The sequence below is a fragment of the Drechmeria coniospora genome, chromosome 03 (genome assembly GCF_001625195.1).
Source record: "Drechmeria coniospora strain ARSEF 6962 chromosome 03, whole genome shotgun sequence".
In the NCBI taxonomy this organism is placed as follows: domain Eukaryota; kingdom Fungi; phylum Ascomycota; class Sordariomycetes; order Hypocreales; family Ophiocordycipitaceae; genus Drechmeria; species Drechmeria coniospora.
In genome coordinates this window covers 573643-588228 of record NC_054391.1, presented here as the reverse complement: position 1 = coordinate 588228, position 14586 = coordinate 573643, and the positions used below count along the sequence as shown (strand labels likewise).

Genomic DNA, 14586 nt, shown 5'->3' with positions numbered 1-14586 from the left:
CAAAAGTCGTTTCTGTAATGAATATTCCTGTTATGGTAACGATGACTCTGGTCGGGCAGTTGCCTGTGCAGCCTGCCGAAGGAGGAATTGTGCTCGTACCAGGTGCTGGACCGAATGTCGTTACCGTAATGATTCTGCCGGTTACCGTAACAATGACTCTGGTCGGGCAGTTGCCTGTGCAGCCGGCAGATGGTGGAATCGTGCTCGTCCCTGGCGCTGGACCAAACGTCGTTTCAGTGACGATTCTGCCAGTTACTGTAACAATAACTCTAGTTGGGCAGTTTCCTGTGCAGCCAGCCGATGGAGGAATCGTACTCGTCCCTGGCGCCGGACCAATGGTAGTTACCGTAATAATCCTTCCCGTAATGGTGACGATGACTCTAGTCGGGCAGTTGCCCGTGCAGCCAGCCGATGGAGGAATCGTGCTCGTACCTGGTGCCGGACCAAACGTCGTTTCTGTAACGATTCTGCCAGTTACTGTAACAATCACTCTAGTCGGGCAGTCTCCTGTGCAGCCAGCCGATGGAGGAATCGTACTCGTCCCTGGCGCCGGACCAATGGTAGTTACCGTAACGATTCTGCCAGTTACTGTAACAATCACTCTAGTCGGGCAGTTGCCTGTACAGCCGGCGGAAGGAGGAATTGTGCTTGTACCAGGTGCTGGACCGAACGTTGTAACCGTAACGATTCTGCCCGTCACGGTAACAATGATCCTCGTAGGGCAGTTGCCTGTACAGCCAGCAGAGGGAGGAATTGTGCTCGTACCCGGCGCCGGTCCCAACGTTGTTATCGTAATGATTCTACCGGTGACTGTAACAACCACTCTCGTCGGACAATTCCCTGTACAGCCAGCGGAAGGAGGAATGGTGCTTGTACCCGGTGCCGGACCAAACGTAGTTTCCGTCACAATTCTACCCGTGACTGTAACGATGACTCTGGTTGGGCAGTTTCCTGTGCAGCCAGCCGATGGTGGAATCGTACTCATCCCCGGTGCTGGGCCAATGGTCGTTATCGTGACAATCCTTCCCGTGATGGTAACGATGACTCTGGTCGGGCAGTTTCCTGTACAGCCAGCGGAAGGAGGAATCGTGCTTGTACCGGGTCTTGGACCGAATGTTGTTACCGTTGTTATTCTGCCTGTGACCGTAACGATGATTCTAGTTGGGCAATTGCCCACGCAACCAGCCGAAGGAGGAATCGTGCTTGTACCAGGCGTTGGGCCAAACGTTGTTACTGTCATGATCATGCCAGTAACTGTAACAATAACTCTAGTCGGACAGTTACCTGTGCAGCCGGCGGATGGAGGAATCGTGCTCGTGCCGGGTGCCGGACCAAACGTTGTTTCCGTCATGATTCTACCAGTAACCGTGACGATGATTCTGGTTGGGCAGTTGCCTGTGCAGCCAGCAGAAGGAGGAATCGTGCTTGTACCAGGTGCTGGACCAAACGTTGTGATGGTAATGATTCTACCAGTCACGGTAACAATTATTCTAGTCGGACAGTTGCCCGTGCAGCCAGCAGAAGGAGGAATCGTGCTCGTCCCGGGTGTTGGACCAAACGTTGATTCCGTCATGACTCTGCCTGTTACCGTAACAATCACTCTTGTTGGACAGTTGCCTGTACAGCCTGGAGACGGTGGAATTGTCGAGGTGCCAGGTACAGGCCCAAAGATGGTGTCAGTAACCATGCCGCCCGTAATTGTGACGATGAATTTGGTAGGACAGTTCCCGGTGCATCCAGCACTTGGGAATATCGTACTAGTGCCAGGTGTAGGACCAAACATGGTCTCCGTGACCACCCCGCCAGTTATGGTAACAATGATAACAGTTGGGCAACTTCCAACACATCCAGACGATGGCAGAATTGTACTCGTACCTGCACTTGGTCCCAAGACGGTTCTCGTACTGAACCCCCCGGTTTGGGTGACTTCCGGAGTCGAGGAAGGCTCCACTGTGCTTATGCTGAGTGTGGGATTTACGTCGGACTCTGTAATAATCTCCGCCGTTATGGTTACAATAACCCTTGTAGGGCAGTTGCCTATGCATCCAGGAGATGGCGGGATTGTGCTCGTGCCGGGCACAGGTCCAACAGTGGATTCTGAAATAATTTGGCCCGTGACTGTTATGATGATCCTCGTTGGACAGACACCTCTACATCCAGGCGATGGTGGAATCGTACTGGTGCCAGGCGTATTCCCAAATGTCGTCTCGGTAATGAAGCCGCCGGTTTGAGTAATGATAATTCTTGTGGGACAGTTCTCCGTGCAACCGGCTGGTGGCAGCACTGTGCTTGTACCAGGGACTGGTCCGAATGTCGTTTCGGTAATGAAGCCGCCAGTGTGCGTGATGATAATTCTGGTTGGACAGTTCTCCGTGCACCCTGCTGGTGGTAATACCGTACTCGTACCCGGCACTGGTCCGAATGTCGTCTCCGTTATATAGCCGCCTGTGTGCGTAATGATGATTCGCGTCGGACAGTTCTCCGTACAGCCGGCAGGTGGCAAGATTGTACTCGTACCAGGGACTGGTCCGAATGTCGTTTCGGTAATGAAGCCGCCTGTTTGCGTAATGATGATTCTTGTTGGACAATTCTCCGTACATCCCGCGGGCGGCAATATCGTACTCGTACCTGGGACTGGTCCAAAGGTCGTCTCGGTGATGAAGCCGCCTGTGTGCGTAATGATGATTCTTGTTGGACAGTTCGCCGTACATCCTGCAGGTGGCAATATCGTGCTTGTACCCGGAACTGGCCCAAAGGTTGTTTCGGTGATGAAGCCGCCTGTTTGCGTAATAATGATTCTTGTCGGACAATTCTCCGTACATCCCGCGGGCGGCAATATCGTACTCGTACCTGGGACCGGCCCAAAGGTCGTCTCGGTAATGAAGCCACCGGTTTGTGTAATGACGATTCTTGTCGGACAGTTCTCCGTACATCCCGCAGGTGGCGGTATCGTACTTGTGCCCGCGACTGGTCCGAACGTAGTTTCGGTAATGAAGCCACCAGTTTGTGTAATGACGATTCTTGTCGGACAGTTCTCCGTACATCCCGCGGGTGGCAGTATTGTACTTGTACCAGGGACTGGTCCGAATGTCGATTCGGTAATGAAACCGCCGGTGTGCGTGATGATAATTCTTGTCGGACAGTTTTCAGTGCAGCCCGCGGGTGGCAGTATCGTGCTTGTACCTGGAACCGGCCCAAAGGTTGTTTCGGTGATGAAGCCGCCAGTCTGAGTGATGACAATCTTTGTTGGGCAATTTCCCTTGCAATCAGCAGGTGGCAGTATCGTAGCCGTACCAGCAACGGGCCCAAAGGTTGTTTCCGTCGTGTAGCCACCCGTCAAGGTAACGATGACGGAAAACGGACAATTTCCATCGCATCCAGACGAGGGTGAAATCGTGCTCGTTCCTGGTGTTGGTCCAAAGGTGGACTCGGTAACGTAGACTGGCGTTTGAGTAATCACAATTCTGATCGGACAATACCCGGTGCAATCAGGCGGAGGGTAGATGGTACTCGTTCCCGGCACATCTCCATAAATCCTCTCCGTGTTCAAGCCACTATTCTGCGTCACGATGATTCTAGTCGGGCAATATCCGGTGCATCCCGGGGAGGGCATCACGGTACTCGTTCCAAGCACAGGTCCAAATACTGTTTCCGTGAGAAGCCCCTCGTTCAGCGTGACGACAACTCTCGTCGGACAGTAACCAACGCATCCCGCGGAAGGTGGTATGGTACTGGTTCCGGCCAATGGTCCAAATGTGGTCTCGGTGCTGATGCCGACGTGTTGAGTCACGATGACTCTAGTAGGACAGTAACCCGTGCACCCGGACGAGGGAAAGATTGTGCTCGTACCCGGTACCGATCCAAAGGTTGTTTCGGTTTGGATGCCGCCAGTTTGAGTGACGATGATTCTAGTGGGACAATTCCCAACGCATCCGGGAGATGGCGGGATGGTGCTGGTGCCTGGCGTCGGTCCAAAGGTGAACTGCGTCGTGTAACCGGCCGTTCGGGTGACGATGACCTTGGTAGGACAGTCTCCAGTGCAACCGGCCGAAGGGGGTATGATGCTCGTGCCCGGGGTAGGTCCAAATACCGTCTCCGTCCTGTAACCGGCTGTTCGGGTCACGATGATTTGCGTAGGACAGTCACCGACACAACCAGCCGAGGGAGGTATGGTGCTCGTGCCAGGGGTAGGCCCAAACACCGTCGCCGTCCTGTAGCCGGCCGTCCGGGTGACGATGACTTTGGTGGGACAGTAACCGGTACAACCAGCCGAAGGCAGCACGGTGCTCGTGCCCGGGACAGGTCCGAATACCGACTCGGTCACGAGGCCGGCGGTTTGCGTCACGATGACCCTCGTAGGGCAGTATCCGGTGCAGCCAGGCTCGGGAAAGATGGTGCTCGTGCCCGGCACAGGTCCAAACGTCGACTCCGTCACGAGGCCCCCGGTTCGAGTGACGATGATCTTGGTGGGACAATACCCTCTGCACCCGGGCGGCGGCGGTTGCGTGCTCGTGCCGGCAACTGGCCCCCAGGTCGATTCCGTCACGAAGCCGCCGGTCTGAACGACGATGATCCTCGTAGGGCAATGCCCCGTGCATCCAGGCGATGGCAGGACGGTCATGGTTGTGGGCGTAGGCCCGAAGATGGACTCCGTCACGTACCCCCCGGTTTGCGTCACGACCACCTTGGTAGGGCAGAATCCCACGCATCCAGGAGGTGGTCGTATCGAGCTCGTGCCGGGCGTCGGTCCGTACACCGTCTCCGTCAGGTGGGCACCAGTGATGGTGATGATGATGCTGACGGTACAACCGGTCGTGCATCCTGGCGGCGGCGACACCGTACTCGTACCCGGTACCGGTCCCGAACTGATCAGTGTCGTCGTGCGTGTGACGGTCAAGGTCGATTCCGGCGTGAGAACCAGCACGGTTCCGGTTTTGTCCGTGCCAGACGGCGGCAACGATACCGTAACTGTACGGCTGTTGGTCGCAGCGGCGGTGACGGTCGTGTACGGACCGGTGAACTCGCCGGTTCTTCTCGGCCGAAGGACGATGACGGTGCCGGTGGCTCCATCACCCGTAGTAAGTATCGTTATGGTCGACGGCGTGCTGCCCGTGCCGATGCCGGTGACGGTCGTGAAGAATGCCGTCGTCGCATCCGCGTATGTCGTGTACGTTCTGGGGGCAACGTTAGCATGACGGTGCCGGGAACCGAAGGGGCGGGCATGTCATACCGAGCATGCTGACTCTGCAATGTCGTGCCGGAACATATTATTTCAAAAGGCTGGTAGTCGACAAACACCGTCCCGAATCGGTTGATTTGCTCGACTCCTCGGACCAAGTTGATGAACAGATGAACGAAGGCTACTATGGCGAACCGTTGCGCATTCATGGTCTTTTTCGAAACGGAATGCATGAATGAGGAAAGGAAGTAAGAAGATACTTCGAATGGGCCAACTTTACTTTCATGTATACATAGCGTTATGGTCAGTATGCATGTAGATGTTTTACCGCATGGATGATGGCCAAGTCACGGAGTGTGGTAGCTGACAAGCCGTATGTAGGTGCGTTGATCGGTAGAGTTTGCCCTCGGCAAATGTATATAAAGAAGCAAAACGACAACCGAGAGCCTAGAATATAGTTTTTTAGGACAACTGCGTGGGCAAAGCGATGAATGCTTGGTTCGTTAGGCCCATCAGATCTTTACCCTGCCGTGGCATAACTCCACAAAGCTAAAGAAACACGCCTTATCGAACCATGGGAGGACGGGAGAGCGGTAACCAGATCTGGGCAGCGTCGAGATCGTATCACCTAGACGGGGAAGGCCGGTCGAGGACCCTAGAGTAACGCAAGCGCAGCGGGCAGTCCAGTAACGTCGCACATGAAAGCCTAATTCTTCCCTAACCTGTTTGCCGGCCTCGAGGGCGCGAATGCTTGGTCGGCGCGAATCATCGCTGGCAGAGCATGCCGAACGATACGGCGACACTGGTCGACCGGAACTCAAAATGCAAGCGGTGTCGAAGGAAGGGGAGTCTTGCCGGAAGTGAACTTTCGAGGCCAGCCTGTCGAGGCCAGCCTGTCGAGGCTCCGAGATGGAATTTCGAAGCCAACGTCTCTAGCATCGGTGCAGTATGCGACTGAAACAGGTTGCGACGAAAGCGGAAAGGTGCCCTCGAAGAGTGCTAGGAAGGCCTGCTAGTGGGAGATAGTTTTGCATCTAGGACGGCGATGAAGGAGGCGGGAGTATGATTAGCAAAACCTTGTCGTCGGGCGCACGCCACGCCTTCCACCACACAGGTCGCCGTCGATAGTTTGGACAATAAACAAGCAGCAGGGGACTGAGCCGACGGGAGAAGCGTGGACGGTGCGGCGGGCAATTGTGTCCAACTCGAGAGGCAGGGCGCATGCCTTCGATTCCGGATCGCCCCCAGCACGGCCAATTCTTGATATAAAGTTGGCAGAGCGCCGTACGGTTCCTCGACGTTGCGGCGACGAAGGGGGGGTGACGGACATCGCGGCACGGATGGTCAAGTCTCGGAGGAGCAAAGCACCGCCTCGCATCGCCCGATTGCCACCGGCGTAACCCACGCCGACAGGTGCACAATCTCGGCCGAGGTCACCCTACCGGTGGCAGCCGGCTTGCAGATGCATCACGTCATGGTTCCCACGAACTCGGGGGTTGGCACGGTCAATTTGCCATTCCACCGGACCGGGCAGAGTTTTGGTCGTCGGCGGGCATCCTGTCTGGTCGTCGGCGACATCCAACCGGTGCCGAACGGCTCGCCGTGCGTTGGGTTATTCGAGGAGAAAACCAGAGCCAACGACGCGTCGAAGGGCGCACCCACTCCCGACCGACCTCGCGATGCATCGTCATCGTGGTCGAAAGCGCACCAGGTAACCTCGTCGGCAGCCGGAAACCCAAAGACTCGGGCTCCTATGTGAAGCCTCGCGACGCTGCCTCGGGATGGATTGTCGGTCCGACACCCTTGGCCCGTCTCGCCATCACGTCACTCCGGCGAGCGAGGACGCGCAGCCTTGACGGTGCCCACGGGCAGCATCGCGTCGAAGCTCGCCGCCGCCCATTGGTCGGCCGTGGATGCACTGGATGCGGGCCAGGATTATTGGGGCGGCATCGGAGCCCAGATGCTGCCCGCTCGGCTTCGATGTGGTCCGAGGTGGCAGGCGAGCGAGGCTGACCTGGACCTTTCCACGCCGATGCTCGAGGCAAGACGAGGGCGACCGAATGAGCAGCGGGCATGCCATCGGCAGACCACCCTCCCGGAACCGTGGGAGGCGGTGTATGCCTAGTGAGGAACATGCGTATCTGTACTTGCTTGCACACGTCAGAGGGTCACCTCTGCTCCGTGACAAACACACGTCAGAGGGTCACCTATGCACCATGACGAGGGCAGCGGTCGGAGGCACAGGTGATGGATGCCAGCACGGGAGATGAATGCCAGCACGGGTGATGAATGCGAGATGACAGCTCGTACGCTACCGCACGCCAGCCGTTCGTTCTAGGCCAAGCCACGGGGGGTGAGGAGCTCGGTCGACGCCATTTCCTGGGCCCATGGATGGAATAATCGCGAGGTTAAGTTGGGAGGGGGGCGGTGGGGAGCACGGAGAAGCGTATTATACATGCGAGTAGGGAGTACATACTTGTAGTAAGTAGATGCAGGTATGGGGTATGGAGTAATGCCGTGTTATGCATGCAGGCAAGTAAGTACATGTACGGAGTACACGTACCGGATTAGTTTACACACACAAGTACTTGCTGGTACGGGGCGCTCATGTACGGAGTACGTGCGAGTACATGAAAAGGACGAAGCATCGCAGGGTGTCGCATGGCAGCGCACATGTACACAGAGGTACACAGAATGTAGGGAGTACGGAGGACGGGTTATGGAGTTATGTTACTCAGTAATACCGTGTCGCGGTACTCCGTACACATGCAAGTACTTAGTACATGGCAGTACTCCGTACGACGTACTCCGTACTCTGTACGTGTTGTAGTATACGCCCTACAAGTACATGCAGGTACATGTCAGCACGGCGGCGTAATAGAAGTACAGTATGCATGCAAGTACATGGGTATACGGAATACTTGCAATCCCGCGCTGCACCATGCCTGCAAGTACAAGTAGGTGCAAGTACATGGAAGCACAAAGTACTCCGTACGTACTCCGCACAACGTAGTATGTGCTTAATACGTACATGCACTGCGACGCACATGCAAATAACGAGTACATGTTGAGCACGTGCTTCCTGCACTGCAAGTACCCATCATGACATTGACCGCGAGCCGCAGCGCCGCAAGTATGGTGTCGCAAGTACCCCGGCAAGATAGGTACATGCGTGGCAAGTACTTGTGCATGTACTTACTGTAAGTACTTACTCGACCTGTACTTGTGCTGTACCTACATTACGTAAGTACAGCACAAGGACGATGGCCAATGACCGGGAGGTGCAGATGCCGCCCCGCCCAGATAGCCGCATCCCTCCACGATCTCTCAGCCGTCACTCCACAGCCTCGACCCATCCACACCCCCTCATAGATGCCTTTACCGTCTCCCCACCGTCCCCCTCCGCCGTCCCCCCCTGTCCCTCCCCTCGAGAGCAAGTCGACGGCTCGCGGCGGCCGCCATTCGTCGCGGAGGGCCGCATCGTCGAGGAAGCGCAGCAGGTCTGCCGCGCGGCTTCGTCCAGGACCGACGGGTGCGTTCAACGTCGGCAAAGGGCAGGCCGGCCGCGCCCGAGCGACACGCCGACGCCGTCGCGCATCCGAGGACTTTGAGCATCGTGCCGACGGGCAGAAGAAGTGACGGCGACGGCGACGGTGCCGACATCCGATGCCAAGGGGGTGGGCCGCGTCGATGGCCGAGTACCGCGACGATGCAGGTGCCGAGACCGCAGCCCTGCCTGGGCCCTCGTTGGACTCTAGCCTCCGACGCGCACTGCAGGCGGGGGTGACCGAAGACGCTGGCGTGCCCTCGCTCCCACGGGCCAGGAGACCGGCGGTCACGCTGCAGGTGTCGCGGCGTCGGGCCAGGCACCTGTCTTGGCCTCGTGGAGCCAAGCCTCGGCTGGCGGCCGACCCAGGAACGTGGACGAGAGGAATAAGGTACATGCCTTCTGGCCCGGCCGACAAGGCTACGGCGCATTTGGGCGTGGGGTGCGAGCGTGTCGATGGCGGCCCTGCTTGCTCCCCCCCCGCCGTCCGCATCAGGAGGCCGGTCCTGTCCCTCTTCCCGCGAACCAACGGCCGGCCGCGAGGTGGCCGGAAAAGTAAAAAAGAGCGGGGACGAAGCCGAGGATGCGGCTTCTGGAATGCTAGTCGAGGGAAGCCGATCTAGGCTCACCCCTGGTCGGGCAAGCAAGGTTTCGATGCGCCGCGCCGCGCCGGTGTCCACGGCCAAGACGGGGAAGATTCGATGCCTCTCATTGGCCACGTCCGGCAGCCTCGCGAGCCGGCGACTTGGCCACCGGGCCCCCTCTCCTGCGTCGTGGCCGACCCGGCAGACCCAGGAGGGCGGTAGCTCGTCGGCCGAACGAATGACGGCCTACACTTTGGCGTGCAAGACGTCCGTGTACGCCATCCCGGATGGAACCACCGCCGCTGGCGCCCCCTGAGGGGAGAACGTTCGCGCGCCGCACCGCCATATAGAGATGCAGATGAGAGGCGAGGGATGCGGCACGGCGTGCGAGAGGTGCAGCATGGCAGGGGAGAAACCCAACGACGGCCAGGGCCTGGCGAGGCGGGAGGAACCGGTGCCCTCGACCCCGAGCGGCGATGAGAAGCGAGCATCGACGGTGACGGAATGGAGCGGCTCGTGCACAGCTTCGTTCGAGAGGCGACACGCCGACACCTCTCGCCCTGCAACGTCCATCATCGACATTGTCGACATTGGCATCGTCGACATCGGCATCATCAACATTGACATTGTCGGCATCTGCACCGTCCGTCATAGGTATCGTCGACATTGGCATGGTCAATATCGGCATAATCAATATCGGCATCATCAACATTGACATTGTCGGCATCTGCACCGTCCGTCATAGGTATCGTCGACATTGGCATGGTCAATATCGGCATGGTCAATATCGGCATCGTCGACATCGGCATCGTCGACATCGGCATCGTCGACATCGGCATCATCAACATTGACATTGTCGGCATCTGCACCGTCCGTCATAGGTATCGTCGACATTGGCATCATCATCATCTGCATCGTCAATTTCGGCATCGTCAATATTGGCATCGTCTGCACCTGCATCGTCAGCCATCTGCACCGTCTGTTTCGACAACATCGGCATCATTCTCATCGGCACCGTCAACAATGCTCAACATCTGCATTGCCAACGTCAGCATCTGCATCGTCAACATCGGCATCATCCTCATCTGCATCATCCCCATCTGCATCATCCTCATCTGCATCATCCTCATCTGCATCATCCTCATCTGCATCATCCTCATCTGCATCGACACCATCTGCACCGTGTGCAAGGGTGCTGTACCGTCGCCGATTCGGCATGACGTGGCCAGCCGCCCAGCGTAACGAGGGTGAGACGAAAGGTGCCCGGCCTCGCCTCCGTCTCGAGGCGCGCCCATGCTCGTTGTCTGCACGTCCGTCGTCGCCCAGATGCTCGAGCGTGTGCGTGCTCGGCCGTCGTGTCGTATCGTATCGTGCGTCGTCGTGCCGTGCACGAGGCTGCTGGAGAATTCCATGCCCACAGCTTCGGTGCAGGACACGTCCGAGTAGGTGAGCTCGCTCACGTGCAGTCGTCGTCATCCTCCGTACTCGAGCTGTGCTGACGCAGCAACGTTCCGGCACCGTGCGAGAGTACGAGGCGCCGTTGGCCGGACTGTGCGTGGACATACCTGCTGCCCCGGCCATGTCGTGCGCCGGAGCTGGCCGGGAGCGGCGACGGCCCTCTGTGTTTTATTTTGCGCAATATTTCGTGCCATATTTTGTCTCGCGCCGTGGTCTTTTTCTCATGGAACTGCGCTCGAGGAAGCATCCTCCGAGCCTACGGGTGGGTGGTGGTGCGCCGCCAGCTGGTGTCTCCGGAGCCCAGCCGTCGCGCACCGTCGCCCCGCGATATTCGCACGGACCGGTGACGTGACGCAGCCTGGCGGGCTTCTGCCTGAGGCAAGCGTGGCAGCTGTCGAGCCTGTCCGCTGCGCAGCACCTGGAGGGGCGAGGCGAGGGCAGCCGCGGTTTCTTTTGCACCGACTTGCCCGCATCATGCCTCTCGTGCATTCGTGCATGTCGATGATATCCTCGGCCTTTCACAATAGCCCGTCAATGTCGCCTCGACTCGCCCCTGGCGGTGGCATGGGAATCAAGTGGAGTCGCCGGCAACGTTATCGGCGGTCATGCTGCCTAGAGGCAATGCCCGCCTATTGGGATGCCCGCCTATTGAGATGGACCCCGGCATGTGCAAGTACTTGCTCGAATGTACTTACGGTAAGTACTTGATGGTTCGGCTCCCCGTGCAAGTGGAAGCGGATCCGATCCGGAAACCAACCAATCGGCGTCGATGTGGAGTGGAGCGGCTTATGCCAGAAAGGCGAGCGCATCGTTGTAAGAGAACTCCAAATATGCACTTATCGCGGCCTGCTCCGACTATGCACTTACTCGACCTCCGACTATGCACTTACTCGACCCAAGTACTTACTCCATCCATGCACGTAGTGCGACCTGGCAACAAGGTTTCCTCCGCCTCCCCACCTCCGCCACCCATTACGCATGCCCGCCCCAAGGTCGCCGTCCCATCCCATCGTGCCACGGACACGGTCGGCGTCGTGTCATGTGCCTCGTGCCCTGCGTGCCGGCATCGAGCGTGCGACGGATCGCCTTGGCACGGCCGACGTCGAAGCCTCCGAGCACCGTGCCGAACCGACTCGTCGTCGGCCGTCGATCGGACAGGATGCTTCAGCTCATGAATTTTGCCTCGGCATCGAGACCATGATTCGGCGATATACGATGAAGACCACTACGTTTGGAGCATCAAATCCGTGCATGTCAGTCGTCAATGGGACAGGATGCTTCCAGCTCATGAATTTTGTCTCGGCATCGAGACCATGATTCGGTGCCGATATACGATGACGACCACTACGTTTGGAGCATCAAATCCGTGCATGCCAGCCGTCAATCGGACAGGATGCTTCCAGCTCATGATTCGGTGCCGATGAACGAGGATGAACACTTGATCGAATCCATGCATGCCAGCCGTCAATCGGACAGGATGCTTCCAGCTCATGATTCGGTGCCGATGAACGAGGATGAACACTTGATCGAATCCATGCATGTCAGTCGTCAATCGGACAGGATGCTTCCAACTCATGAATTTTGCCTCGGGTATCGAGACCATGATTCGGCATCGAGACCATGATTCGGTGCCGATGAAACGATGTCGACTACGTATGGAGCATCGAATCCGTGCTGCCAGCTGCCGAACGGACAGGATACTTCCAACCCATGAATTTCGCCTCAGCATCGAGACAATGATTCGGTACCGATGAACGATGACGACCACTACGTATAGGGCATCGAATCCATATATGTCAGCCGTCGATCCGACAGGATTCTTCCAGCCCATGAATATTGCCTCGGCATCGGGACCATGACAATTCGGCGCCGATGAACGATGACGACCACTTTACGTGTGGAACATCGAATCCATGCATGTCAGTCACCGATCGGACAGTATGCTTACAGCTCAAGAAATTTGCCTCGGCATCGAGACCATGATTCGGTGCCAGACTACGATTCGGTGCCGATGAACGATAACGACTACGTATGGAGCATCGAATCTGTGCATGCCAGCCGCCAACGGACAGGATGCTTCCAACCCATGAATTTTGTCTCGGCCTCGAGACCATAAATTCGACCTCGAGATCATGAATCGGCATCGAGACCATGATTCGGCGCCGATGATCGATGACGACCACTCCAGGCATCGAGCATCATATCCGCGCATGCTCGTGGGGAAATCGGCAAAACTCGGCAGCATACTACGCTCCGAATCATAAAGGACCTACCTTGCACGTTCCGGTGCGAAACCGGGCTCCGGACAAGCACGGCGCCGACGGAGACGGTCACCACTTCGCACCAAGAGGGGCACGCTTATTCCGACACAATGATACGGTTCGAAATAGGTCCATGAATGAAAGTGCAAGGAAATGGCATCATCATCATGCCAGGTCATGTACCTTGCTGCATCGTGCCGCACCGTGTCATCGGCACCCGCTCCAGTCGGATCGAGAGAGTCGACGCGACACATCTTGCTCCGTCGTTGTTGATGGACGATTGACCTGTTTGTGTGACGAGTTGCATCGGTTCGTTGCCAACAACGTTCAGCTGGTAGATGTTGCCAGAGTTGTTGTCCAAACCGTACAGCGCCTATCGCGTTGCCTCCGATGCCACGACAGTTCCAAAGTTGGCCGATGAGCTGCTGGATAGGTCCATCTGCGACCAGAGGTGATTGCCTTTGGGGAATCCACCAGCATTGGTTCCGAGCACAATGTATTGGCCGTTGGCATCGATATCTGCAGCCTCGATATTTGTACATGAAAGTGACCAGTCGAGAGATCTACTCCATATAGTTGGATGGCTGCATTGCCATTATCCGTCTTCTGGATCGGATATCCGGACATGGAGCAGTCCAATGGCAGGGTGCGGTTGATGATTAGATCGATTGTATCGATTCATCTTGCTCCATTGCTGATTGCCGATTGACCTGTTTGTGCAACCAGTTGCATCGGCCCATTGTTCACAACGTCCAGTCGGTAGATGTTGCCGTAATCATTATCTGATCGGTAGAGAGCCGTCACTTGTTCCGCACACTGCCCCTATTGCGTTGCCTCATGCTGCTGGACTTTTAATAATACTCCAGGTATGAATCGAACTTGGCAAGGTTTGTGCTGGTGCAAGTGGAAGGGGGGGCGGGATTGCACCCAACAGCTCCGATGCCAAAGGTACGCATGGAATTCCCACCTCCTGGGACATGACCTATGTTGCCGACTTGGAATGTAGCATGACGAGCTGTTCCTGAAGCTACAACAGTTTCAAAGTTGGCCGATGAGCCATCAGACAGGTCTAATTGCGACCAGTGGTGATTTCACTCGGCAGATCCACCAGCATCTGACCCAAGGACAATATAGTGGCCATTGGGATCGATATCCGCAGCATTAGTATTCGTATATGGAAGATATAACCTCCGTTCCTCTTCTCTATACAAGTATTAATGTGGATTTCAGCTTCACCACCCGCTCCGATTCGTGCGAGTTGACCGGCCCGTGTGGCTCCATGGATATAATTATCTTTCACATTGAAACCGATATCATTGATAAACCGTGTACCAGGAGCAACGTTGGCATTGATCATGTTTACGTGCCCCAATGCTATATCAATGCAAAACGATTGAATGGGGGCGCTGCCGTCATCTGCCTTCTGAATCGGGTAACCAGATATTGTGCAATTGAGTTTGGGTAGTGGTGTGAAAGTAGACGTCACGACAATGCTCTCCGTACAGGGAATGGTACAGTCGGGAGGTGGACTGATGGTAGATGTGCCGGGAAGGTTTC

General features: G+C 56.7%; 5 protein-coding genes across 5 annotated transcripts; 4 read left to right on the top strand and 1 right to left on the bottom strand.

The window, feature by feature from the left end:
* Positions 1-3266: 3266 nt before the first annotated feature.
* Positions 3267-5388, bottom strand: DCS_06020 (uncharacterized protein; the record flags this gene model as incomplete). Its single annotated transcript, XM_040803312.1, has 3 exons — positions 3267-3441; positions 3480-5174; positions 5231-5388. The coding sequence occupies 3 exons, from the start codon at positions 5386-5388 to the stop codon at positions 3267-3269; spliced, it is 2028 nt and encodes a 675-aa protein (XP_040653416.1).
* A 1265-nt stretch (positions 5389-6653) lies between these two features.
* Positions 6654-6938, top strand: DCS_06019 (uncharacterized protein; the record flags this gene model as incomplete). The annotated part of the gene is made up of 1 exon (XM_040803311.1): positions 6654-6938. One exon carries the CDS (start codon positions 6654-6656, stop codon positions 6936-6938), a length of 285 nt encoding a protein of 94 aa, XP_040653415.1.
* Positions 6939-8281: 1343 nt separating this feature from the next.
* Positions 8282-9626, top strand: DCS_06018 (uncharacterized protein; the record flags this gene model as incomplete). Its single annotated transcript, XM_040803310.1, has 4 exons — positions 8282-8379; positions 8433-8711; positions 8854-9281; positions 9331-9626. The coding sequence occupies 4 exons, from the start codon at positions 8282-8284 to the stop codon at positions 9624-9626; spliced, it is 1101 nt and encodes a 366-aa protein (XP_040653414.1).
* Positions 9627-9662: 36 nt separating this feature from the next.
* On the top strand, positions 9663-10552 carry DCS_06017 (uncharacterized protein; the record flags this gene model as incomplete). The annotated part of the gene is made up of 3 exons (XM_040803309.1): positions 9663-9969; positions 10056-10180; positions 10277-10552. The coding sequence occupies 3 exons, from the start codon at positions 9663-9665 to the stop codon at positions 10550-10552; spliced, it is 708 nt and encodes a 235-aa protein (XP_040653413.1).
* Positions 10553-11746: 1194 nt separating this feature from the next.
* On the top strand, positions 11747-12085 carry DCS_06016 (uncharacterized protein; the record flags this gene model as incomplete). Its single annotated transcript, XM_040803308.1, has 1 exon — positions 11747-12085. One exon carries the CDS (start codon positions 11747-11749, stop codon positions 12083-12085), a length of 339 nt encoding a protein of 112 aa, XP_040653412.1.
* Positions 12086-14586: the final 2501 nt, after the last annotated feature.